The sequence below is a fragment of the Perca flavescens genome, chromosome 7 (assembly GCF_004354835.1).
Source record: "Perca flavescens isolate YP-PL-M2 chromosome 7, PFLA_1.0, whole genome shotgun sequence".
In the NCBI taxonomy this organism is placed as follows: Eukaryota; Metazoa; Chordata; class Actinopteri; order Perciformes; family Percidae; genus Perca; species Perca flavescens.
The window spans coordinates 24457584-24484327 of record NC_041337.1 but is presented as its reverse complement, the minus strand read 5'-3'; the positions used below and the strand labels follow the sequence as shown (position 1 = coordinate 24484327).

Here is a 26744-nt window from a genome sequence, read left to right as displayed (position 1 = left end):
AAATAGGTCTATAAAGTAAATAGCCTCACAAGCATTTAGCGGTGACTTAAAATACTGTTTTTGTTTTTGTTAATGACACTTGATAAATGTAACCATGTCCCTAGTAGGACAAACCTCAGCTATATGAATGCATTATTTGCAAGTAACACTTTATGTCCTGCAGAAGTTGCAGCAACATGGCATCTGTGTCAAGTGAGTAACAAACCTGCTGCTGGGTAATCAATCACTGACATCAAAAAGCAAGTCACTACGGTTAGACTTTCAAGGTAAAAAAAAACTTAAAAATTGAATAACCATTTCATTTTTCTGTGCAAAACAACTTTGTGGCAACATGGACGTAAGCACAAAGAGAGCGCAGTAATGGAGAGCGAGAGAGTAGAATATTTTATTTTTGTAAAAACCAGGTTTTAAAACAATTCCAGCCAGACCTTCTCATCCACATTCTTCTCAAACAAGAAGATAACCAATATCGTGTAAATCATGTAGTATTGAGTATCATTGGACTCACTCTTCATATCCTGATTAGCTTGTGGTGTAAATAAAGACCTGTTAAAGAAGACTGATCCGAGGTGCCTTCTCACAGGCTGTTTTTAGGGGAGAAGCATTTGGGTTTTAAGGGAATGGCATGAGCTCAAAAAAACCTGCTCTTCTTGACAAAAATTGATTTTATTCAATTTTCCATAAAATTTCCAATGTTTGATAAAATGGGTTGATCTTAACTTCAGAAGTCAAAAGGAAGAAATAATGAAGTACACAATTGCTCATCAATGCCACAAAAGCACTCACAAACACACTGTATAATTCTGTCTGTCAAACACACAACCTCTTTTAAAGTATTCAGTAGGAAGGTGCTCTCTCCTTTATCAATCCCTGGTTGTTCGACTTTGTGGTCATCTCCTGCTATAAGATGATCAAAACGAGGCCGGTGTAATGAGCCGGTCACAGACTAGCTACAGCAACAAATCTTCCTGTACGCCCAGCCCGGTGATTTTGAGTTCTATCTTTGAATCTAGAGCACAAAATTCTGCACTGACAGTTTTGTAATTTCTAGGCCAGTCCAGAAACAGGAACACAACCTTGAGTTTAAGCAATGTGGGATTTAAGAATAAAGAGGTGACCGCATTAGCCACACGACTACAAATACCAGAGCAACTACGCTCTTGTTATTGTAGATAAACTTAGCTTTACTGCAATTTGGCTGGTTGCATGGATAAACGATTCCTTATACAAAGAAACATTCATGTCTGGTGTATGTAAATTGGAGAGGAAAGAATGAGGAAGCCACATTAAAGCAGGGTTTTCTTGCAGGAATCAAGAAGCACAGCAAATGGAGAGAAAAAAAAAAAAAAACTAGGAGGTGGAGGATTCGTCAGCCAGATCACAACAAATCAAATGCATCCAACAGTGTATGTGGTACACATCATCTGCTTACGGTGCCTGAACCCCATCTGTTCATCTTCAGATACTCTCTCACTCCCTGCCAGGCCACGACAACTTAACAACAGCCAAACCCTCCCACAGTTCGATTCAGAGAGTCCTTTTAGCGAATCAAGGGGGCGTCCAACCCCAGCCGCAGCCCCTCTGAGGAGAAAGGGGAGGCCGAGAGAGGAGGGGGAGCCCAGTTTCGGTGGTCTTTAGTTGGCTTTGGCGCGGAGCTGCGCCCTCTTGCCCGTCACAGCCTGGAAGCCGGTTTTGATGCTGGCGACGGAGCAGCGGGAGTGGCACGTTTCACACTGCAGGAAATAGAGGCGAGTGTCCTTCTGCAGGATGGTCTCTGGGGAGCGGCAGGTGTGACACGTCACGTATTCCTCTGCGGGGGTGGGAAGACAGTGATTAGCACCGCAGTACTCACAGGGAAACAGGCACTGAGCGAGTTGGTGGAAAACAAAAAAGTGTAAAACCTAAGTGTTAATTTGAAAAGAGTCAAATTATTCATTGCTATTCGCTAGGTGTAACTGTTACTTACTGATATATCTTCTTAACACATTTTCTATCTGTTTCTGTTGAAATCTGCCTTTGATCACAAGCTGGTTATTTCCATCTATGGAACCACTGAACAGAAAAAAAGGGCACAAAGCAAACACACAAATCAAAACTTTCATTAAAATGCACATGAAAGGTTTCCTTTCATCTTAGGAACTAAGTGCCTGAAATTGACAGAAAATAAAAATACTGTTTATTCATGATTTTGAATACAACAAAAAACATACCTTGTTCCCAGCTCAGCCAACAAGAAAGCGAGGAGATGTTTGGGCTGACGATGCAACCTGTGATGAAGTGCATAAAAGGTCAGTTTGTAGATAACACTTAGAAAATGTAGCATTGGTGTCAGTAACATTGACAATAACAGTGTGAGAAGTGCACAGATGTGTACGGGGGGGGGGCTCACAGTTTGCAGATGTCTGTGAAGTTGACAAAGGAGGTTTTCTTGGTTCCCACTCGGACCACCTGAGGAGGCTTCATCACAAACTTCCTCTTCTCTCCGGCCACCATGTCCGGGTTCTTCTCTCTCATAATGTTGAAGACTCTGTTCAGGAGCTGAGACACAGAAGGCACAAAGAATTACACCAACTATAATTAGGATAAAACCTTAAGAGGAATTTGTGTTGACTTTTTTTGTGATGGAAGAGAGTGTCAGTATTACAGAAATGTAAAAAAAAACCAAAACATATTGATAATGCAAGATGAAAAGTTCATAATGATGGATTTCTCCTATTATTCTTTGTCTTACTTCTATTTGGTCATTACCACGTTTCCTTCGGTGGATGTGAATAAGAAGTATAATGTTGCCATGGAGTTAGTGTGTTAACTGAGGGCTACAACTTGAGCCCCATTTTTAAAGCCTGTTATCGTTTACATTTTGGCAAATCGGCACAATTAAAAGCGTGCCGAACTAACAGCAGTTACATACCCATGGATGCACAGACAACCATCATTCTGGAGTTATAAGGATTGTCTTTTTCCTATGATTTCTACATGTTTATTCACGATGGACATCAGATATAAGGGCTGGGCGATATGGAGAAAATCAAATATCACGATATTTTTGACCAAATACCTCGATCTCGATCCTGCAACAATATTGTAGTGTTGGCAATTGGTGCTTTCACAAAATATTTACACAATTAAATTTTTGATAAATAATCATCAGTAATGTGGATATAATTACTAAGTGGGTAAAGGCAAATAATACAACAGTTACAACAGTCTGGTAAGTTCAGAAATGACATCACTTTACTGTAATGCAGCCTTTAAAACCAGGAAAAGACAACACTTATGCCATATTACGATTTCCAAAATCTAAGACAATATCCAGTCTCTTATCACGATATAATATCGATTTATTGCCCAGCTCTAAGCTGTCCTACCTCATCATAAGTGTAGTCTCTTTCAGTGCCGGCCCAGGTTGGTCCTGTGGAGGAGCTGAATGAGATCCCATCATTGTTCTTCCCCTCATCATCTTCTAATGCTGGAAACACGTCATACAAACATATTATTACACACACACACACACACACACACACACACACACACACACACACACACACACACACACACACACACACACACACACACACACACACACACACACACACACACACACACACACACACACATATTTTACACACACACACACACACACACACACACACACACACACACACACACACATTACACACACACACATTATTACACACACACACATTATTACACACACACACACACACACACACACACACACACACACACACACACACACACACACACACACACACACACACACACACACACACACACATCAGCTTTAAACATGATGTAACTTATTCTTACTGTCATCCTTCTCCAGCAACTCTCCCTCATCAAAGTCCACTTTCTTTGACTTCTTCTTTTTGGTAGGAAGCATTAGGTCCAGGTTGTCCTCCTCCAGCACCTCTGGCTGCTCTCCTTCAATTTTCAGCTCCTGATTTGGACCAATGAGAAGTGAAATTCAGCGAGGAGATGATGATGAGAAATGACTGCGCGAATGTGGTTACGACAAGGAAAAAGGAGACTGGTGGGAAGGCAACGGTAGAAGTGGAACAAGAAGTGCTGATGTAAAATGATCAGAAAGACAGAGGATGGAAGCAAACAGAAATATGCAGAATGCAAGGGGATGAGGAGAAAGACAAAAAACTGGTTGTGGTTTCGCAGTGACTGACCTTTAATCCCTCCTCGACATCATTCTCAAACACTTTCTTAGGTTTCTTCTTCTTTTTCTTCTGGTTGAAGAAGTTCAAGTCGTTCAAATCATCGGACGGCTCTGGAGAAGACAAAAACTCTGCTTAATTCCAACTTGATGCAGGCTGGCGGTTAAATGTACATTGTTACATCCCTCGTGAAGAATATGCACTGACACATCTATTATCATTCTAACCTTTCTTCCTGCATTCATCTTCTTCTAGATCCAGCTCCTTGTCGTCTCCCGGCTCTGGTTCGGCCTCCTTCGCCTCCACCTCTCTAGCCTCTTCTCCTCCCACACCTTCTCCTCCTTCCTCATCCAGCATGAAGGGCTTCTTCTTCTTCTTCTTCTTCTTGGTCATGTTGGGATCAAAAATCATCTGAAGGAGAGAAAAATAAAAGAGAAAATCAATAAGTTTCTAACTAACATTTTTCCCTGTGAGAAATGTTCTTTTATCAATTCAACCAATGTTATCTTTTCCTAGCTTTCACATGTGTGATTATTAATATTCATGCTTTGGCAGTTGTTTTTTTTTTTAAGATAGATTTTTGGGCATTTTCAGCCTTTATTTTTGAGATGACAGATGAAGACATGAAAGGGGAGAGAGAGGGGGAATGACATGACAATGACAGGTCGGAGTCGAACCCAGGCCCACTGCGTCAAGGTGTGTGTGTGTATATGTGTGTGTGTGTGTGTGTATATATATATATATATATATATATATATATATATATATATATATAAAAATATAACTATTTTTTCATTTACAGATTAGGGTTAACCCATGGTTAGTTTCATTAATTAGAGTCAACTGGTAATATTAAATGAAAGTCAAGTGCTGTTAGATAATTTGTGCTCTGATATTAAACAGAGTGATTCAACTACTGATCAACACTGATTAAAGCGTCATGTAATAGATGACAATCAAATAGTCCATCAACAGACAATTTATCTGCAAAATGAATCTCTGTTAATGTCATGTTTATCAAAAATGCCAAAGATTCTCTGGTTACAGAGAGACAAATGGGACTATTTGACTTTAATGATAGCTATCTAATGGGCTATCTTAAGATTTTGGAGAGTTTGTGGGACAAAAGAGTTGTGATTTTTTTTCTGCCATATTATGTAGTAAACCATAAAGAATATTGATTCATCCATAAGGAAAATAATCAAGATGCAGCCCCACAACAGACATCTTCCAGCCATTCAGAAAGGAGTATTTTGTGTGACTCAATATCGAGGAGATCGAAATCGATATATAGCCTTAATATAGATATTGTGATATGAGACTTGGTATGCAATATTACAATACTCTTCCTCGTCTTAACGGCTGTTGCATCACTTTTTTATTCATTTATTGACAAATAACATGAAACATGAAACGTACAAAAACAGAAAATACTAGGGGATCAAAACACCAAAGAAATACTAAAACAGTTCATTAAAATGTTAGATAGGGTACATAGATTTAAGGTGGGAATAATTTAGATTTATGAATACAAGTAATATGGATTTACTTTGGTTTGGTTATGTTATCTCAGTTACATGATGCAACTTCCTTAAATACAGTAACGTTAACTGTTAATTGAATTACTGTGCACTGGTTTGTCATTGCAACCAGATTAAGTTACTATGATAGTTAAGAAAAATCAAATTGACATCAAGCAGTCACAACGTTAAATTGATTTAGCGCCTGTATACAATTCATAAACAACAAGTTACATTTCGAGATATTTCATTTTGACATTCGTCAGGACTCTGTCTTGGTGTGAACTATCGCTTTGTTTCTGGTAACGTTAGAGAACATTGGCCGTTAGCTCCGTAGCTTAGCTAGCTAGTTACCGGCCAGCTGCTAGCTAGCTAGCTAACTCCAACCAATCAATTTGAGTTATCCAGCAGCTGTGACAGGTCGGATTGATAAACCACGGTGAGAATAAATAATATGCACGATGTGATAGATCGTGATACAGTGGTGTGCTGGATATTTTGTGCATTTGTCATCTTGGCTGGTCGGGCCGTTGCTAGCTCGGTTGCAGCCATGTGAGAGCTGGTGCGGACAGGGAGGGGAGCAGCAGTGCCGAGGCCCAAAGTCATCCTCAACACCCATCTGACCCGATAATTCGCCCAATTTCACCCAACAAGTCTACACACCAACACACACTAACCAGCGGATAACCCGATATGACTTACCTCGTCTCCTGACATGTTTGCGGGCTGAAAAGTGACTGCAATCTGGCTACTTTTTGTTCCTCGATCAGCCCCACAACGCTGCGCCGAAAATGTCTTGCATCAGCGTTGGATCCGCAATACGCAAGCGTGAAGTCGCCAAATCCGGGCGTCATTACTTTGCGACGTCGCATTCCAGTTGGGTGTTCAAGAGCAAGATTGCACAACCAAAACTGTTGCTAAATATGTAAATGATGAGTCTGTAGAGGTATAATATATCTGTTCCATCACGGATCTTGACTTGACAGTCAAATTAAAAGTTTATTTCTAATAGTGTGTGTGTATTAGCTGTATACTCAGGATAATCACACTTTTTCTGCTCTTCCTTTCCCAATGTTACAGTTTTATAGCATTACCATGTTGAGCAGAAGTATACACCTGTTATAATGTACTGTATAAATATTAAAGCCATGCATCTAAAACCTGTGAACAGTTAGCATCGCCGGCAGGATAAATATAGTTACTGTTGTCTGTTACAGGTGTCTCATACTAGTGATTGCATGTTCTAATGTTATTGTACTTAGAACGTATTTACTCGTATGCTGTTTTCTCATTTATCAGAAAATGCTGGTGTCCAAAATGTTTGACTCACAGTGTAGATGATGGGCTACAAATGTGTGTCTTTCTGTGTTGATTTGAATTACAACTAGAATGATTTGTCTATTAATCGATTAGTCGATTGACAGAACAATCACAGGAAAGTATTCTGATTTCAATTATTAATTTGTCATTTTTCAAGCTAAAATGCCACACATTTGATGGCTCCAGCTTCTCAAATGTGAGGATTTGCTGCTTTTTTAAGATCATTTGATGGGCTTTTCCACCTTTAATTTTTGACAGGACAGCTGAGAAAGAGGGGGAAGGCATGCAGGAAATTTGTCACAGGTTGGATTCGAACCCTAGACCTCTACGTCGAGGCATAAACCTCTCAGTATACGTGTGCCTGGTATACCACTGATCCAAGCCGGCCACTTCTTTGTCTTCTTTAATAGTAAATTGAATATCTTTGGGTTTTGGCGAGCTGGTCGGACATCTTCTAGGGCTCTGGAAAATAATGATGGATTATGATGTTCTGACATATTATAAATGACAAAACTACAATAAAAGAATTGAAAACCTTTAATGATTTTGCAAATAATATTCTCATCTGGATAAATAAAACATAGAAATGCAAACATGCTTGTCCATCCATCCTTGTGTTATTTTTTGTCTATGTAAAAAATTTACATGATGACTTTGAAAAACTAAAGAAACTAACTCTTTAAAACTCCAAAATGTTGTAGATCAATTATAATCTAATCTTTTACAAACCATCATCTCCTTTTAAGATGCAGTTAATACGGTGTGATAATACTTTATTATTATTATTTTTCAAGATTATACAGTTTGAAACAAAAACCCTTATGAGAAGGACTGAGACAGACCGAGCAGGATGAAAGGGTTAGGTTTATCATCTCTCTTTCTAGCCGTGCGTTGTGATCTGTATTGTGATTTCCCAATGTTGCATGCTTCACACAACCTCAACCAGAACCTTTCAGTGATGGCAGAAATACAGTATATAAAAAGAGACACATTTGGGATATTTACACCAAATAACAAGAACCACTGGTGAAAATGCCTTTGAGGGAGGTAAAAGTCGTAGAAATGGCGACAGGAGTGGAAGAGGAGAGAGGAGGAGAGAAAGGGACAAAGCACGCAGCCTGAAACAAAAGAAGAGGTTCGGATTCTGGCAAGCACACAGCTCATAGCTTCTTCATCCAGCTCATGCTCAGCTGTTCCCCTCTTTTCAACAGCATTAACAAAAAACAGAGAGCAAAGGACTGTTATTTTTGTCAAGAAGGAAAAACAAACAAACAAACAAACATCGAGCCAGTTTAACGCCACAAACACAGGTAAATATGTGAGTCGGAAACGGATCTTTGAGGATTATCCCCCATGAAAATTCCCCCGGTCATCCAGTGACGTTAGCAATGGCAGGCAGCCTGTAACACTAATCTGACAACAACTCCGTTGTTGCACCACAGAACTCATATTATTACACCTCAGTATGAACTCTGTGGGTGCTGAAATAGCCCTGCCCAGTCAATGACCATTAATTGCTAGTATTGTGTTAAAATTGAGGGTAAAAATATTGTGTACAGTGACAGAGCTTCAATATAAAAGCCCCTGACTGACTCGTTGGCTGAGCACCCAGGGGTCTCTGTATTCGTGAAGGGGACATGAAAACAAAGTCTACAGCATTTTCGCTTTTTCGTAGTGTTACATCAAGTCAGCTCTCCTCAGACACACAAAAATATACTCATACACAACATCCTATCAGTCCATTCATTCCCCTTGCTCCTTCCTCTTCCCTCATTGATGCAGGTATGATGTGGCAGATGCTGCGTTTACATGGCTTCCATCGCCCAGCGCTGCAGGTCCTCCATATCGTCCTCGTCCTCCTCTTTCTTGGCTTTGGGGTGAAAAGACAGAAAGAACAGTTGTGAGAGATGTAAAGGAATTGGTTCAGTTATGTTTAGCTGTTCTCAGCTGGTTTGTACTCTGCCTTAACAGCCGAGCTTAAAAGGTCCAGTGTATAGGAATTTCTCCCATCTAGTGTTGAGATCATATATCGCAATCAACTCTCTCGCACCACGCAGTTCAAAGTATGTATTACAGCTACGGTAGCCTTCACGCTTCAAAAAGCCGGTCTCTTGCTCTTTTCAATATCCCGGGGCCGGGAAGCTACGATACCCATTAGCAGCATTAGCAGCACCTGTGAGTTTATCATGTGACAGCGAAAACGTGAAAGGCGGAGCAGTATGTCCTGTATGTCCCTTACCTGCTAACGTATTTCAAGATGGCGCATGAATATGGAGTGTCTACCCCAGTTCATGCAAATGCAAATGTAAAATTTCAAGCCAAAAGGAATACTTGGAATTGATGGTGGTGGGAAATATTCATGAAAAAAGGACAAGTTTGTGAACGGGCAACACAGATTTTGATAATGAACAACTAAACACGTTACACACTGGACCTTTAAAGCAAAAAAATTCCACATTTTGTAAAATATGATCATTTGAATTCTGGCAAAGAGTTACATGAGAGTATTGACTCTCATGTCTGTACTAGTAACGCAGAAGACATCGGTGGTTGGTATATTACTGGCCGATAAGTAGGAACATTAAATTGTTGTTATGGTTTCGAGTGGAATTTCACATGATAATTAGGTCTGTAAAGGTGGATGACAACGGATGGCACTTCAATCCCAGTTGTGTATGAGGATTTCTTTACCAGCAGAACCTGTCTGCAGTACGAGTTTAACATCAGCAGCAGAGGGAGGACAGAGGAGAGGATGAATGATGTCACAGGAATGTCAGCCAGTTTTATGTATGTTACCTGCAGCTTTTCTAAACAGTTGAGTTCAATAGCTTTCATTAACCATTCATTAGTCCAACAGTATGTCATGTTATTCTAATAGTTCTTGTTGCCTATACATGCTTGTCAATAATGGGATGAAGTATGTCATTAATTAGTCTATATATAAAGTAAGATTATTACAAACAAGTTAATAATAAATGAATAATTTTTGTATCCGCGGGATGGTGAAGGCGCTCAAAGTATCGGGGGTATATTAGAAAAATAAACTTTTCAATCCAAAAACATATAGCTATGTCACTTCACAATTTTGCATTTGTAAGATTAATATCATTGGCCAGTAAGCACATTACCATATTTCCCCAAAGTGTCAAACTATTCCTTTAACAACAACAAAAAGATGTTGCAGTCAGGCTCACAGAGTTGCTGTATCAAGGCTCTTACCAGGTCTGGAAGGTAATGAAGTAGAAGGCACGTTGGGGAGGGGGGCGTTCTCTGGTCCCCCGATCTCCAGCAGGTTTTTGTCCAGCTCCTCCTGTTCCAGCTCATCCAGCTCCGCCAGCAGCTCATCCTGACAAACACAGCAAGGAACACTAAAGATGAGGATAATCACAAACTAATTCATGTAAAACCTAGTCTGTATCCACGACCTGCCACTTCCAGGATTGCTCCGCTGTCGCCGTAAATTCCGCCATATGTCCATCTTTTCAGCCGGATGTCCGTTTCCTTCTGCTTTCTTTTAGAATTTTAAACTCCAGTGGATTTATGAGGACTATGGTTAACTGCTCTTCAGATCTCTGCAGGGTAAATCCAGTCAGCTAGCTAGACTATCTGTCCAATCTGAGTTTTCTGTTGCATGACTAAAACAACCTTTGAACGTACACATGTTCCACCAAAACAAGTTTCATCCCGAGGCTATTTTGCAGAGGCACCTGGGCTCTGTGTGGTAATCAGCGCCGCCCATGACGATTGTGATTGGTTTAAAGAAATGCCAATAAACCAGAGCATGTTTCTGTCCCTTCCCGGACAGCTGTGGGCACTAGCCAGACCTTCCTCCGCAGTGCTGAGGAGGAAGGTCTGGCAATGCAAGACTATGTAAAATCCAAACCACCAAGGTGTGTGTGTGTGTGTGTGTGTGTGTGTGTGTGTGTGTGTGTGTGTATGTATGTATGTATGTATGTATGTATGTATGTATATATATATATATATATATATAACCCCACTATAATATGGTCCTAATCTTGTGTGTCTGTTCACTTGGTGAGTAAAACGTCTCGCTGAGAGTTTAATCAAAATACTTCAAGTCAGTTGACTGAGAATTTGAGAAAGAGCGTATTCATTCTTTCTGCCACACTGTCCCCTAATGACTGAATACCATCAACTGTGGTGAAGTTGGTCTATGAATAAGACCATTGAAAAATAAGGCAGCCCTAATGTCAGGTCAACAAGCTGTGTTTAACCTGGTGGGTGTCAAAACAATGCTGGGCAGCAAGGATGACGATGAACTTTGCTCTACTGGGTTAACCCTGTGTTGTCATCAGTCCATCATGGATTACACGCAAGAATGCAAAAATCTAGTATCTGAAAAGTGTTGCCCACCTCATCAAACTCCTCTCCGAAGCCGACAGGTTTAGAGATGGCGTCAGAGATTTCCTGGGCCAGCTCCTGCTGCTCGGTAATGTCCTGCATCAGGTCGTCCACCTTGTCAATGTCCCTGAAACAACCAGCAAGGGATGATTCATAAAACAGAATGCACTATTACACCTTTTAACCAAGCCTCATTTTACTAAACACAGATAAGTTGGCAGAATTCAAAGTATTTTAGCAGGGAAATGTGTATGAATGCCTGTTTTAATATATATTCTTCATATTATTTCACTGATAACATAATAACATCCAGTGCTGATTGGTTTGGATTAGGGAGGTATTACTGAATATGGGTCAAATCCTTTGGATTTTGTTATGAGGAAAGCATATTCTGAATAATCTCTTGATTGATTTACTGACTCTTTTTTTTACTCTCCCCGTAGTCCCATGAAGGCAATTGAGAAGCAGCAGGCTACAGATATATTTTTTTTATAAACAGGCTTCGCTATAGTCCAATCCATCAATCAATAAAATTGTAAAGACGTTAATAATCAGTGACTGGGTGCTCGTTCTTACATGTTTTCATGGGCAGACTTCATGGCCTTGGCAGCAAAGCCCATGTTTTTGAGCACTTCAGTGTTGGTGTTGGCGTTCTCCAGAGCCTCTCTCTGGAACTCGATGGTCGACAGCGTACCGTCGATCTGAGCGAGCTGCTTCTCATATCGCTTCTTTCTTTTCAAAGCTTGCAGAGCCGCTGAGGAGAGAAAGACAGGAGGGAAGGAGTCATGATGAATAGATTGACAATGTAAAATCCTCATCATGGGGATTCTTTTGTCCTTTAACAGGAATGAGAGCCTGAATAAGTGGTTGAACATGTGCAGGGTTAGTCAGCATATCTTTTGCTCTGTGAAATTAGAGTGATACACCACTGAGTGGAATCATAAATAAAATGCCGACACACTAATTTACCATTTTAGTGACTATTAGGACAACTAGATATAGCTTGTGATTGGCACTTGGTTGGTGAAATGGAGAAAGTGGAAAGTAGAAATGAATCAGCCACAAAGTAGTCACATGGCCACAACCACTAACTCACACCTGATGGGCTGTAGTGAAACTATCAGTGTCATGCTGGGTTGACTCATTCTGTCAACCTTTGTGGAGCTGGAGGAGGAAATAATAATAAGGGTAAGGTCAATGTACACAAAGTATTCAAGCCAAGTATAATATTCTTTATCTCCAGTGATTCTTTATTTGATGGATAACCTCAAGTTATCAGTTTTTCCTCTTTCTCCAACACTTTATTTGAGAGCAAAATAGCTCAACATCTGTTGGCATGAGATTTGGTTTAGATATTTGTACTCTTTGGATATTTGTGTCTTTGATTTTGGTGACCCGCTGACCTACATTGCTTTTCACCACTTTAAAAAGGTACAAAATTGTACCCTTAATCAACACTTTCATGCTTTTTAGGCATCTTCAAAACTTCTACCCAGACATCCACATTATACACTATTGATATTCATAATCCCAGAGGATTTATACTACATATTTGGTGGCCTCTTGATTTGTATTCTAGCAGTGTCATTAGCCCAACATGTCCATTTACACACAAGTAATAATCATAACAATTTAACAACCAAGTAATGATCTTTCTTACGCAGCCATTATCAGGCCAACATGTCAAACTTTACCAACAACATATCAGTTTGACTTCCTAGCCCTAGCTGATGACAAATATGCTTGACATTAACAAAAAAAATTGTTTCCATGTTACCGGTTACCGGTGATAGAGAGCATGAAGTTTATGGGTCTTTGTACTGGTGTTCTGGCATTATTAGCTTCTATAATAACATGTCAGGCAACTGTAGGACCTCTGGAGGTGTAGAGGTCTCAGACTTCTGACCAAGGTGCAGACACGCCCACCTCTCTAACAGCGATATCACGTCCCTTTAACATGTTCAACTCATGCTCAACCCTTGTCCTGACACACTGAGCCAGTATCTGCAGTATCTGACAATTAACTGGATCCGTACCGCTAGCCGCACCTTTCTCATTTTTAAATGACCACTGATCAATCAGACGAAAAATTATCACCACAGATATGTTGGGAAAAGACAAGGCTCGCGTTTCCTTACCTCAGTGAAAAGAAGCCAGCGATAACCAATAAAGACATAATTTAATTTCACACACAATCGATAAAACGTCCACTTCCCTGTGGTGGCCACCGTGGCCGTGATAACGACGGTAGGTGAGGCAGCCAACAGTTCTCTGACAGCTGAGCAAAGTTAGCCAACTCAGCTAACTTGCTAACATTTAGATTAGTGTTGTTGACCAAGCAATGTGGCGATAAAGCGTAGAAACTATCCAAAAATACGCCCTGATATCTCACCTCTTTTGTTTTTCGTGCCGTTTTTCTTGGCAATTTGCAGTTCCTGTTCGATCTTTTTTTCTAGAAATTCCTGTTTCTTCGTTAGCATCTCCTCCGTCTCTCGGAGTTTCTGGATCGCCTCTTGTGGGCTCGGTCCCTTTCCTCCTTTTCCTCCTCCTCCAAATATCTTACCAAACAACGACATATCTGGAGTGCTACAGTAAACGTTACACTAATTATAAAAATAAATAATAAAACAAATCTGCGAAAATCAAGCTTAGCTACTTCGCTGCTAGGCTACACTGACACTTCGCCCTAGCCAGAAACCTGGAAGGATTGTTGATGTTTTTCTACTTCCTGGATAAGGCCCGATGACGTCATGTTGCCCATCCATGGATATTACCAGAATATTACAAATCCCACTATGGCCACGCCAAGACCCGCCCTTCAATAGCATTTATTGGCCAGCAGGAACGTAAAGTAACGTAACCCCATTTGTTCAGGTCCTATCTCCTGACCAATCGGCTATCCTAATCTTAACCACTCGAGGTGAAATGCCTAACCCCAACCAATCGAGCTGCTTCGTAGGGCGGGTCTTGGCGTGGCCATAGTTGGATTTGTAATTTCCCTGCCCGATGAGGCGTGAGCATACTGTCTATGGGCGTGAGCGCGGTGCTTGTTGGATATCTATCTCCATCTGCTGGACAATTGGAGTACACGTGTCGCTTTACTTCAATGTACTTATTCTTTTATTATCTGGGCTATTTATTTTTTGTACTCACTTATTTTAATATGCTTTCTATTTTTTTTCTGTAGGCTACTGTGCTGTTTACTGTACTGGCATTGTGTTCTTTAGATTGTTGATCATTTCATTCATAAAAGAATTGCAATTCATTTCAAAAACATTTTAGGGGAACCTGCACGGGCCTGCGGCTCGGATCCCGGTGAACCTGTGGCCACACCCAAACCACTGACGTCACTGCAGGTGTTTTCCATCAGCTGTTGGAGACATCCAACATACAAAGGCAGTGGTGCAATGTAACTAAGTAGGCTACATTTCCTCAAGTACTGTACTTAAGTACAAATTTGAGGTAGGCCTGCTTGTATTTTATTTTAGTCTTCTCTTTCCATGCCACTTTCTACTTCTACTTCACTACATTTCAGAGAGAAATATGATTTGACAGCTTTAGTTACTATAGTTACTTTACAAATTAAAATGATTGCACACAAAACATAGGCCTATGTGGTTTATAAAATACGATGTTTTATTATAAATTAAACTACCCAGCAATATAACGGCCTATAAGTCAAGTTGAAATGATAAGACGATTCAACACAGAACTGTTTGGATCGTTTCCAGCTTCTAAAATGTTAGGATTTTTTATTAATGATACTTTTAGGCCTACATACTTTTACTTAAGTAACATTTTCAATGCATGACTTTCACGGATAACAGAGTACTTTTACAGTGTGGTAGCGTATTAGTACTTTTACTTAAGTAAAGGATCTGAACTCTGAATACTTTTTCCACCTCTGTACAAAGGCATACAAAAGCCTTACAGAGATGGCTCTGTAACTGAAACAGCTTACTAATACGCACTGCATCGGTCACTAATAACAATAGTCCCACATTCAGACATGTATTGTAGAAAAGTTATCTTTTTGTAACTTTGAAGTATGTTCATATTAAAAAATACTGGATTTATATATGCTTATTTCATCATTTCACTCAATTCAGGCTAGGTACATTTTTTTAAGGAGGAAACATATTTTTAGGCAAAACTTATTCTAAAATGTTTTATATGTAGCCTACTTTAACATGTCGGGGGTATCTATAAGGTTTTAAAATTTCAAATATAGGCTATACTTGTAAATAAAAATGGGTGACTTGAAACAGAGAAATTAAATAAATAATGGTCAAAACGATGCAGCAGAAGCCTAAACATCCCGACTTCTACTCAAGCTCCAAAGATCCTAGAATTCCTATGTAACCAATATCTTTCTTTGGACCTTCCCTACTTGGTAAATGTCTATGTCTTTGTAATCCCCCTCTTTGTAATTAAGAATTTAGTCTCAAAGCCCCTGATCATGTAGCCTGAATGCCAGCCGAACGTAGCCCCGCCCACAACATTTGAGGTCGGGAAGTCTGGACTTGATCCGTTGTGGAGCAAGAACCGAACGCGAACCAGAGCTGTTCGGACCAATCAAATTGTCAGGGCGGGCTTTACACAATGATGGACAGATGATCAACAGTAACGTAAAGTCTGCCTTTGACTCGCTGCTACTGTGACGTCTGTCTCCGTTGCTCTGATTGGTTGTAGGTCTATCCAGAGTGCAGAGGCATTTTCTTTCCTGGTTCGGTTGAAACACGCCCCATAACCACAGCCCAATGGAGCAGTATCAGACACACATTCTGACTAGAATCTGAATATGACCACGTCAGGCTACTGGTCATGATTAACTCCCTTCAGAACCCCAGAAGACAAAGTACAACTGTTTTAATGTCGAGTAAAAAGTATGATCTACATGTGTAAAATCAGTGGATTACAATCTCGTTTTAAATTTAGAATTAAATACCCAAAAAGTGCAAGCTTTTCACAGAAGCAGACAGTTGGGGGTGGGGGGGATTTATATATTTTAATTCATTATGATGCTACATGATCCATGTTGGTTGTTTATTTTCTTCCTTTACTACAGTATGTTAATAACTTTGAAAGTTATATTTTTATGTACATACAAAAGAGTATCCAATTACTGTGTGACTACATTGCTGTGTGACTGTATCTTTGCATGTGTGGTCTGAAGCGCTAATGCCTTTTTTTTTTCTTCTTTAATGTAGTGTGTATTCACAGGTCAGTCCTCCTCCCAGACATCCACATTCCCACTTCTCTGCTCCCAGAGCTCCCCCAGGCAACGAAAAATACAGATATTTATTCTTTTTTTTTTTCTTAAACAACCTGCTTAGATGGTCATGAGACAGCCGAGATAATACAGCTGTGTTGTCTCAGTTACCGCACGACCACCAGAGCCCAACAGTAAACTAAAGAAAAAGATACACACTCTCTCACTCACACACTCTCTCACTCACACTCTCTCTCACTCACACTCTCTCTCTCTCACACACACACTTTAAGAAGACGTTATGTCCTTTTTGTTTTGCCAATAAACTTCCAACACTCAAAAAAAAAAGAGAGAATAATAATCATAATAAATCCAGGACATTTCATGCAGACTGCAGAGTGGACACTTGAATATAGTGCATTTGAATATTATAAACAACAGAAGCATTGTGGCTACATGATAAGAAAAAAAGGCAAACAGCTGCTGTAATACACTAGAGGACGCAAATACAATACATGGGCAAAATTAAACAAGGTGGCCAAAGCTATTGTTACATACTGTATGTTATATATTGAAAATGTCCGGGGGGGAATGCCTCTCAAACTGATGAAGTATCAAGACAAGTAAAAATGTGAACTAGAAAAATCTGATGTCTTTTACTAAATATTACAGCTTTGTTTTGCAGCATACATTCTTATCGATATCTTGATGTTTACCAGGTTATAATTTTACAAATGGCCAAAAAATGGATTTATTGGATTTCTACTGATTCCTTGGGCCAGTAAGCGACAAACATGATCAAGTTTTAAACTGATTTCCAACAAAGACCCCCCATTTTTCTGTTGTGTACAGGAAATCTGTTTAGATGACAGTTTTGTTTTCAAATCACCTCTCTTCTTCCGCTCTTAAACAGCCTGTGATTTCATCGTCTGTGGTCTACTCACATAACACACACACGCGCAGACACACACACACTTTAAATCTAGAAAACAAGTCTTTCACTGATCACCGTTCACCGTTCTCTTTGCAGATTAGCAGTAATAAGTGGAAGATAGATTATTCGAAGAGGAGTGTTAGATCTTTTTTTATAGACAATGTGAGTGAGGAACTTGAAGAAGACTTAAGAATCAAAAGAAGAATCAATGAAAGACTTTTCACATTCAGCCAGCATGAAGCCACTTCCACACACAACCAACTGTTACCTGTGCAAGATGCGGAAGATCATTTAGGAAGGAGGGATGGACAGAGAAGAACAGATCAGAGGTGGTGATTATTTCACAAAAAAAAAGAAAAAGGCAAGACCTGTGACAAAAACGCTCGCACATGGTTTCACTTGGGATCGCCTTCCTTCGTTCTCTTTTCACACGTTAAATCATTTCCCATCCAGACAAACCATTGTGATATTGCCTTAAATGTTAAAAAGAAAGAGAAATCAACATAAACCCAGAAGACATCCCCGTTGCCGTCATTGACACATGTCCTCCCGAGCACGCCATCCGCCCGTCTGTCACTGTCTGTGTCTCTACAGGGCCAGCTTGCCAATGATGACTCCGATGACAAAGAAGAGCACGCAGAGCGCCAGGATGCGGGTGCTTAGGCCTTCGTCCCTCATGGCAGAGGTGGCCATGGCGGAGGAGGAAGAAGAGTAAGGTGCGCCCATTGAGGTCACCTTTCTCTTCCGCAGCCCGTCGTCCTCCTGCGTTCAAAAGAGAGGAGTCAGAGGTACAGTCAAAACAGCTCAGCACACACTAGTTTGTTGCAAGCACGTATTATGCTGCTCCCTTCAGCGCTGTCAGAAGTGTCCAATCACAAGCGGAGTACACACACATCCTCAACACAAGTACAGCACTACAGTGTTCCAACAAATGTGTTGCCTAGGTGTGATGATGAGGAGACAAGCCTTGAGATGAAAATGTAGATGAGCATATTTTTTGTTGTTGCATTTTAGGCCTTTATTTGATAGAACAGCTTAGACATGAAAGGGAAGGGGAGGGGGGGGAATGACATTCAGCAAAAGGCTGTGCAGGTCGGAACTGAACCTATCTTGTTGTATTTTAACCGGTTTTATTTTCATGACCGTTGTTAAATTGCGCTTTAAAGTTTTATGTAAAGCACTTTGAATTGCCTTGCTGCTGAAATGTGACACACACACACACACACACACACACACACACACACACACACACACACACACACACACACACACACACACACACACACACACACACACACACACACACACACACACACACACACACACACACACACACACACACACACACACACACCTGTGTCATTAGCTGGCGGCTAACTGCTTGTACTGTGTCAGCAGCCAACAAATAACACTTAGTACATAAAAAAAATATCTAAATCATTAATGTTTTTATGTCACATGATTTTTTTCTCTTCTTCAAACCACAGACACCACATTCACTCTTTCTGTGTATGATAGATAAAGTGCTGGAGTAGAAAATACGAGGCAGCAAGAAAACGCAGACAGATTGCCTTTTTGTTTTTGCGCGTCTCACCCTGATCTGTTTGTTTTCTTCCCGTAGCCTCTGCACCTCCATCTGCAGCCGCTTGCACTCCTCCATGATCTTCTTCACCTCGCCGTCATCCAGTGAGGCACTGGCTGACTTGGGCAGCGTGGAGAGCTCAGTCTTAACAGAGGAGGCAGAGGAAGACACAGTTTTGTTGGTTTCACTCTCATGCTGTGGAGAGAGAGAGTGAGGGTGGGGGGAGGGTGGTGGGGCGAGAGGCAGGACGGGGATGAAGACACATGCAGAGACGCGGTAGGGAGTGAGATGACCGTACAAACAAATAAATCATAGATGAATAAATAAACATATAATGGGTGATACAGTGATGTGTTGCTGATGGGTAGGAAATTGAGAAAGCTCTAAGGAAACATGCGATGTGAATGTTTCAATCTGATTCTTCTAAAATGGCTATTGTAAGTCTGTCTTCATTTAAATCTGTGAAATACGTTAGGCAACATGAGAAAATGTGACTTTTGTGGATCCACACCTGACACTTAATGATCGAATGCTTACAATAGTACAACAAATGCCCATTAACCAAAGAGTTAGACTTACAGTTTTGTCATTTTCTACAGGCATCTCAAATGCACATCTCAACTTTGAATCCATCAGCTCGTCAGGCTTTGCCTCCTTCCACTGTGGAACAAGAACATCGAGAGGGAAAGAGAGACAGATGGGAAGAAAATAAGTGAAAGTTCATACGGGGACTCTTTAGCATCAGATCAGTTCTGTCTGTATCTTTTATGCAAATTATAAGTCATTACTTTACAGGCAATGCTCTAGTGGTGCCCTAAAGGTGGCAGTGGTGGCCTAAAGGTTAGAGAAGAGAGCTTGTGACCGGGAGGTCGTCGGTTCAATGCCCAAACCAGATAAAAATCTGGGTGGGGAAAGTGAAAGAGCAGCACTTGTCCCTCCCTCATAACCACCACTGAGGTACCCTTGAGCATGGCCCTTAACCTCCAACTGCTCCAGTGGAGCTGCTCAGTGGCCAGCAGATCAGACTGTGGTCATACTGGTTAGAAGAAGCATTGTATTTTCAGAATTGGGGACGTGTATTATAAATGATTCAGAAAAGTTTCTGGACATATGCCATATTTAAGGAGGTCATCTTGAGGTAGCGTAGGTTTCTGACAGTTGGAGATGCCTAAAGTGTGGTTTAACAAGAAAAACTAAGGGTCAACAGTCAAATAGTTTAAGGAATGAATAAATATACCAACAAGAATATAATCCAAAATCAAATCTTGCACTCTGGTACTCACAACTCCTTCCATGTCAGTCATTTCGTATGGAGCCAGCATGGACTGCACCATGAATTTGTGTTTACTCTTTTCATTGGGGTCGTAGTCAAACGGCTGTAGCATAACTGTGGACCAAAACAATAACAGAATGGAAAGCATGAACATTAGGGAAAGAGTGGCTTCCTGTATTGATCCATAACAACGATTACACAACAATCAAAAGAGGTCGGTCAGGTTTATGATTTAGGTTACACTATGACCTGCCTGGATGATCATTTACTTAGTCACTGACGAGTACAATGATACAAGTAAAATGATTCTGTTCATAATTAATGTTAGAAATTCAGTTTATTTTTGTTCATTCAAATAGCGATATAACAGAGCAGGGAAGAATCACAACTCAAGTTACTGAAACTATCTTTTACAGCTTTAAGATATTACTGAGTTGTGAAGACTTCAACCAGAAATCACCTTGCACCATTTGAGGGTGACTGCTTGGCTATTTGGAAAAAAATATATTACAATATCCACAAGACATTATTTTAGGTTCAATACAAATACCAATTCTATATCATGATCTTCAATATAACAATCCAATTATATTTCTCCAATTATTTGGAACACAAAAAGCATTGTGCAGGTATTTTTTTCATCTTTTTGTGCAGATTGTAGTTACCCAGCACCTGCAAAGATTTTACAGATATGCCTCCAGATGATGATTTCTTAACAATATTTCTAACCTCAAGAGGCCAACTACTGTATTAGTACAAGGGCTGGTAGAACTGAGAGGAGAAGATGTATTTTGGTGCTGAAACACAATACATGCTGACTGATAGCTAGATATAGCTTATTGTGTTATAGCCTGCATTCAAGTAAAATTTTCTCAACTTATTTTAGTGTTACTGCTGGGTGAAAAGATCAATAAATGCCTCCTTCTGCTGGGCCATTAAATCCACAAATGTTATAAAATGTTATTTTTTTCCCTCAGATACCAAATACCAAGCCCTCGTTTACACATATTGTCTGAAAGCAACTACAGATCATCACATTATTAAGGCACTAAGTCAATAATACAAATTAATTGCATCAGTACCAACCAATTAACAGAATAACATGTGAAAACCATTCTGTAGGTTTGAAGTTTGACTGGGCTTTTCACCAATGTTGCCAGAAGATGCAAAAATGTTCACCAACCAGAAACATTGACGGAGTTTCCAGCATCAATAACGCCACTGTTTGGGCGCACACAGTATCGGCGAGGCGCGGTTGTCTTGACTTTGAAACACACATTTCTATCTGTGGGGTTGGTGAGCTTCAGAGTGGCAGTGACGACATCTGTAAACGGGCCTGAGGAGGACACAAGAAACAGTGAAGTGACTCAAGCATGTATGATTGTGTAAATTTACACTTGTGTCTACAAGTTTAAGTGTTTGTTTGTCATTTGTGTGCATGGCTTAGTTTCCTGGTTAAGGAACTCAGTGGGCATGGGTATGATACATGATAAATTACATACACATATATTGTCATTGTGTGTCTGCAGGGATGGATATACGAGTAGTGTTTGCGAGTTACTCCACGGTGCACATTAAACATTAAAGCGGTGGAAAGAGCAGCAAAGTGTACAAGCGTTTACTTTATTATTCATGCCCCGCCCTCAGCCAAAACCTGACACTGTAGAAAACTTACTACTATGTTTTCTTGTTGCTTGTGTAGCATGTACATCACCCTCACGGCATCCCCCATTAGACCACGTTTAATGGAATAATCAACCTCTTTTGAAAACTGAACCTTGGCTTTTGGCAATGTGTACTGGACATACAACCACACTGTGCTTTCTGCTCTAATCAGATCCACTGTGCATCAGTAACTGAGTGGGCGTATTCAGCTTCTCCTGGGTTATCTTTGCACTCAAAGCTCTGCAATAATAAATCCGTGAACAACCAGCTACTGACTGATCCCATCACCTTAGGCCATCACTTGACCCATTTATACAGCAATATCACACCTAAAGGCAATTATCTCAGAATGTAGCCCTTATCTCTGACACACCAGCTCAGGCTGTATTTTCACAATATTCCTGCCTGGATATAGAAAAGCTGGAAAGGAATTTAGGTTGCACAGTGAGAATAAACGGGAAATCTCCCAATCACCGCTTGCTAGCTTATAATATTATGAAATAACCATGCTAATAAGGCTAAACAATGACATCCTGATCGTAGAAATTGCTAGAATAGTCAATTCTTTGCAGCCGGGTGTTCGCAACAACATCAAGGGGATGTATGTATGTCAAGTATTGATCACATCACGGTGTTTCACATGCTGTCAGAGGATAAAAGACTAGACATTGGGAGCAAATTACTTAGAATGAGTTAGAGAAATGGGACGGCGGGCCTGCCCTGACGCTGCAATGAAAGCTAGTAGTTTGACATTCTAGCTAGGTTAGCTGAATGCTAGCTTGCTAGCATCGTCGCACACAGTGTCGTTTCACCTGTCATCGCCACTGCTGTCGTACACACAATGTAGACTAGCTAGCTAACGTATATCCGTCTAATGCAATAACAGCAACAACACATACAGACACATTAGCAAACGTGAAATGGTTAATGCAGGATCGATACAGTGCTTATCATTAACGGCTTCTTGGTTAGCTAACGTTACCTAGCCCACGGCCCTGCCCTCTGGTTCAGCTTTACCTCTGAATTTCAGTTCGTGTTGTGGCTCTAGCACCAGTACTTGTTCTGGTCTGGCCATGTCCCAGGGCTTCTTCCTGTCGTGACGACGAGGACAACAACAATTTTACCGCAGGTAGCCCGAGGAGGTGAAGCAGCTGGCTCCCGAAGAAACAACCTGGCCGTCCACGGTCTATCTACGGGAGAGGAGGAGGATGATTACAAATGCACCACCACTCGGACTGACTGCCACCGACAGCTGCTGGAGGCTAACGTGCTAGTGCTAACTCTGTTGGTTGGTTAGCAGCGGAGGGAGAGAGGGACGGGAAGGAAGGAGGGGGACGACGTCACGCGAGGGGCGGGGCTCGTGCGACGTGTCACGGGGTTACTTTCTTACTTGCCCATTGCAAAAACAAACGTTCACACCTTAAAGACAAAATGTACATGTGAACTTCACAAAGAAAACCCAACGTGCACCAGTTCAAGGCGGAGATAGGGCCAGTGGTTTGAAACACTAATCAGAAAGACTATATGCACCAGGGGCGTAGCCTACACATGCCATTTTGTATTTTAGTTTATTCAATCAAGTGTTCAGTTAGGCTTATTGCAAATTTCATTTCCCAGCAACATGACGATCTAAATGCTGTTTCAAAGCCTTCTCCACTTGGCCAGGAATATATAGTTCCGTGGGAATGCTGAAGCCTTTATATATTATTTTGTTAACCTAAAAGTAAACATTTCAACTCATTGAGTCTAGAATCAGTCTGCAAAATGCATACATTTTTAATTAATGCATACAGTCTCCCAAATCCCCCATCCCCAAAATAGAGAGGACATGACCCTAATGTCCTCAATAGCAGCTGTGGCCCTGCCACGGACATCTACAATCCCATGAAATCCTCTCTTTAGCAATGGTGGAATATAACTAAGTACATTTACTCAAGTACTGTACTTAACTACAAATTTTAGGTACTTACTTACTTCAGTCTTTTCTTTTTATTCTACTTCTACACTACATTTCAGAGAAATATTGTACTCCACTACATTAATCTGACAGCTTTAGTTACTAGTTATTTTGCAAATGAAGATTTTTGCACACAAAAAACATGTAGGCTATTTTATAAAAATGCATTAATTATAAAATGAACTACAATATTCAGGCCTAAAAGTCGAGCTGAAATGATTCGCCGATGACTGTTTTGATTGTTTCCAGTTTCTAAAATGTGAGGATTTTTCTGCATTGAGTACTTTTACTTTTAATACTTTAAGTACATTTTCCTGATGATACTTACATAATCTTTTTTTAAGTAACATTTTCAATGCAGGACTTTTACTTGTAACAGAATATTATTACAGTGTGGTATTAGTACTTTTACTTAAGTAAAGGTAGAGCTGGGCAATATATCGATATTATATCAATATCGTGATATGTGACTAGATATCGTCTTAGATTTTGGATATTGTAATATCGTAATGTGGCATAAGTTGTGTCTTTTCCTGGTTTTAAAGACTGCATTACAGTAAAGTGATGTCCTTTCTGAACTTACCAGACTGTTGTAACTGTTATTTGCCTTTACCCACTTAGTGATTATATCCACATTACTGATGATTATTTATCAAAAATTTCATTGTGTAAATATTTTGTGAAAGCACCAATAGTCAACACTACAATATTATTCCGTTATCGATATTGAGCTATTTGGTCAAAAATATTGTGATATTTGATTTTCTCCATATCGCCCAGCCCTAAGTAAAGGTTCTGAATACTTCTTCCACCACTGCTCTTTAGTTCTGTTACATCCCAGGCTGAGAGGCAGCAAGACCAGCAGTCCCCATACCAGAGGCCTCTCTCAAGATTGAGGGTAGGGGTGTGGCCTTGACCAACTGCCACTTTGCTAGTTTGAAAGCAGTTTTCATGCCATGGGACCTTTAAAAATTTCACTTTATGAGGATTTTTAACATTAATATGCATTCTGCCAGCCTGCCTATGGTCCTCCAGTGGCTAGAAATGGTGATAGGTGTAAACCGAGCCCTGGGTATCCTGCTCTGCCTTTGAGAAAATGAAAGCTCAGATGGGCCGATCTGGAATCTTCTCCTTATGAGGTCATAAGGAGCAAGGTTACCTCCCCTTTCTCTGTTTTGCCCGCCCAGAGAATTTGGCCCACCCATGAGAGAGAGACAACATGGCTTTCAAATGAGCAAAGTGGCAGTTGGTCAAGGCCACACCCCCACCCTCCACCTCAAGCATCCAAAGAGCATCATGTCATAGGACCTTTAAACATTCAAGAGGGTTCAACTACAGACACAGTGTGCTACATAGGATTCAGGTTGATACTCTTCATAGCAGGGGTCATGTCCCATAAGTGCTACAGTTGAGTTTTGTTTCTTCCATTAAAAAGACATATGCATCCGTATGTGTGTAACATCTGGTCTTAAGAGAAGGGCCTCACATGAATCATAAAAGAGCTGAGTCAGGGGTCTACAAAGGTACCGTTTTGAATCAGTTTCCACTGTTGGGAGTTGAGAAGTTAGTTATTTTAGACTCCTACACAAAGTCATGATTCATGTTTAATTCCATTATTCCCAGAATCATACCTTTGTCCTTATCCCGAGCAACATGACTGTTAAGTGTCTTTGCCAGGCACAGCATTCCTCATTGAAATACAGAGGGGGGGAGGGGTTTAATCATAAATTACACTTATGCCTGGTAGAACCTACCACCACATATTGTTTTGATACATTTTGCCTTGCAGCCCACATTTTCCTTTTGTAATGACTTTGGCACTCAGAGATATTTAATTTCATACTTACTGCACGTTTCATTGCAGACACCTCTACCAGTGTTACAGCACGGTAAATAGTAGGCTAAAGTTTACATTTATTTACATTACATACAGATATATAGCAGTACAACTGTTTACCATGCTGTGCCTTTTCCTCCAGATCACAGTCACATTTCTTAACCTTGAACTTACTTTTACAAATGGCCTCATTTCTACCCTAGTGGGAAATACTGCTGCCTTCATTCCATCATACTCTTCTCATAAAAAATGAATGTTAAGGTAGGGGCTAGGTTGCTGCTTTTGTTGCATCTATTCCTGTATTCTTGAAGCAACTATTCTCACCAACAATTCATTTTCTACTTACTTCAACATCAACTTATTTGATTATTTGCTTGACTGCCCCTAACTCTATTGATTGTATAGCAATCATTTCACAGCTCAAAATGAAAACATTTAAAAGGTAAATTATGTAGGCCTACTTGTAAATTCAGTATGGCTATAAAAAAAACTTGGTATTTTGGATCAAATCTGAGGTCAGAGACTTGTGTATTTACACTATGTATATTGAGCATCTTGGGCACAAAACATTCCTTTAGGGTGAGTCAAGTTTTGTCTTGTATTGGAAAAATGAAAGTTAAATTTAACACTTTGGGATTAACTTGCTGTGTTAACACTTATCAAGGAACATTCTTTCCTTTAAAGTCAATTCAAAATGTTGTCATGACGACACAGCTAAAACATCAAAAAATATGCATCAGAAGTATTTTCCAGAATTAAGTTGGGTATTCAGAACTTCCCATTTTTTTTTTTAAACCTTCAGGGACTCACTGCAGAATAAAGAGCCACCAGTTACACGTTTATGGTGAATGAGGCAACTTTGTTATTTAACTTTGAACTTGAATTTCCACATTGT

General features: G+C 40.2%; 3 protein-coding genes across 4 annotated transcripts; all 3 read right to left on the bottom strand.

The window, feature by feature from the left end:
* Positions 1-361: 361 nt before the first annotated feature.
* On the bottom strand, positions 362-6561 carry eif2s2 (eukaryotic translation initiation factor 2, subunit 2 beta). The gene is made up of 9 exons (XM_028582942.1): positions 6410-6561; positions 4415-4598; positions 4200-4300; positions 3832-3961; positions 3369-3469; positions 2390-2538; positions 2211-2267; positions 1967-2052; positions 362-1810 (listed from the first exon to the last, which is right to left on the bottom strand). Exons 1-9 carry the CDS (start codon positions 6422-6424, stop codon positions 1635-1637), a joined length of 999 nt encoding a protein of 332 aa, XP_028438743.1. The 5' UTR covers positions 6425-6561; the 3' UTR covers positions 362-1634.
* Positions 6562-7546: 985 nt separating this feature from the next.
* On the bottom strand, positions 7547-14142 carry LOC114558381 (charged multivesicular body protein 4b). The gene is made up of 5 exons (XM_028582350.1): positions 13782-14142; positions 11966-12143; positions 11402-11516; positions 10247-10373; positions 7547-8897 (listed from the first exon to the last, which is right to left on the bottom strand). Exons 1-5 carry the CDS (start codon positions 13963-13965, stop codon positions 8833-8835), a joined length of 669 nt encoding a protein of 222 aa, XP_028438151.1. The 5' UTR covers positions 13966-14142; the 3' UTR covers positions 7547-8832.
* Positions 14143-16378: 2236 nt separating this feature from the next.
* On the bottom strand, positions 16379-23403 carry LOC114558380 (vesicle-associated membrane protein-associated protein B). 2 transcript variants are annotated; one of them, XM_028582349.1, is made up of 6 exons: positions 23073-23403; positions 21574-21726; positions 20401-20504; positions 19697-19777; positions 19130-19261; positions 16379-18297 (listed from the first exon to the last, which is right to left on the bottom strand). In XM_028582349.1, exons 1-6 carry the CDS (start codon positions 23128-23130, stop codon positions 18124-18126), a joined length of 702 nt encoding a protein of 233 aa, XP_028438150.1. In that variant the 5' UTR covers positions 23131-23403; the 3' UTR covers positions 16379-18123. The 2 variants fall into 2 exon arrangements, with proteins under 2 accessions (XP_028438150.1, XP_028438149.1); XM_028582348.1 differs by having other exon boundaries at positions 19130-19312; positions 23073-23400.
* Between the last annotated feature and the right edge of the window lie 3341 nt (positions 23404-26744).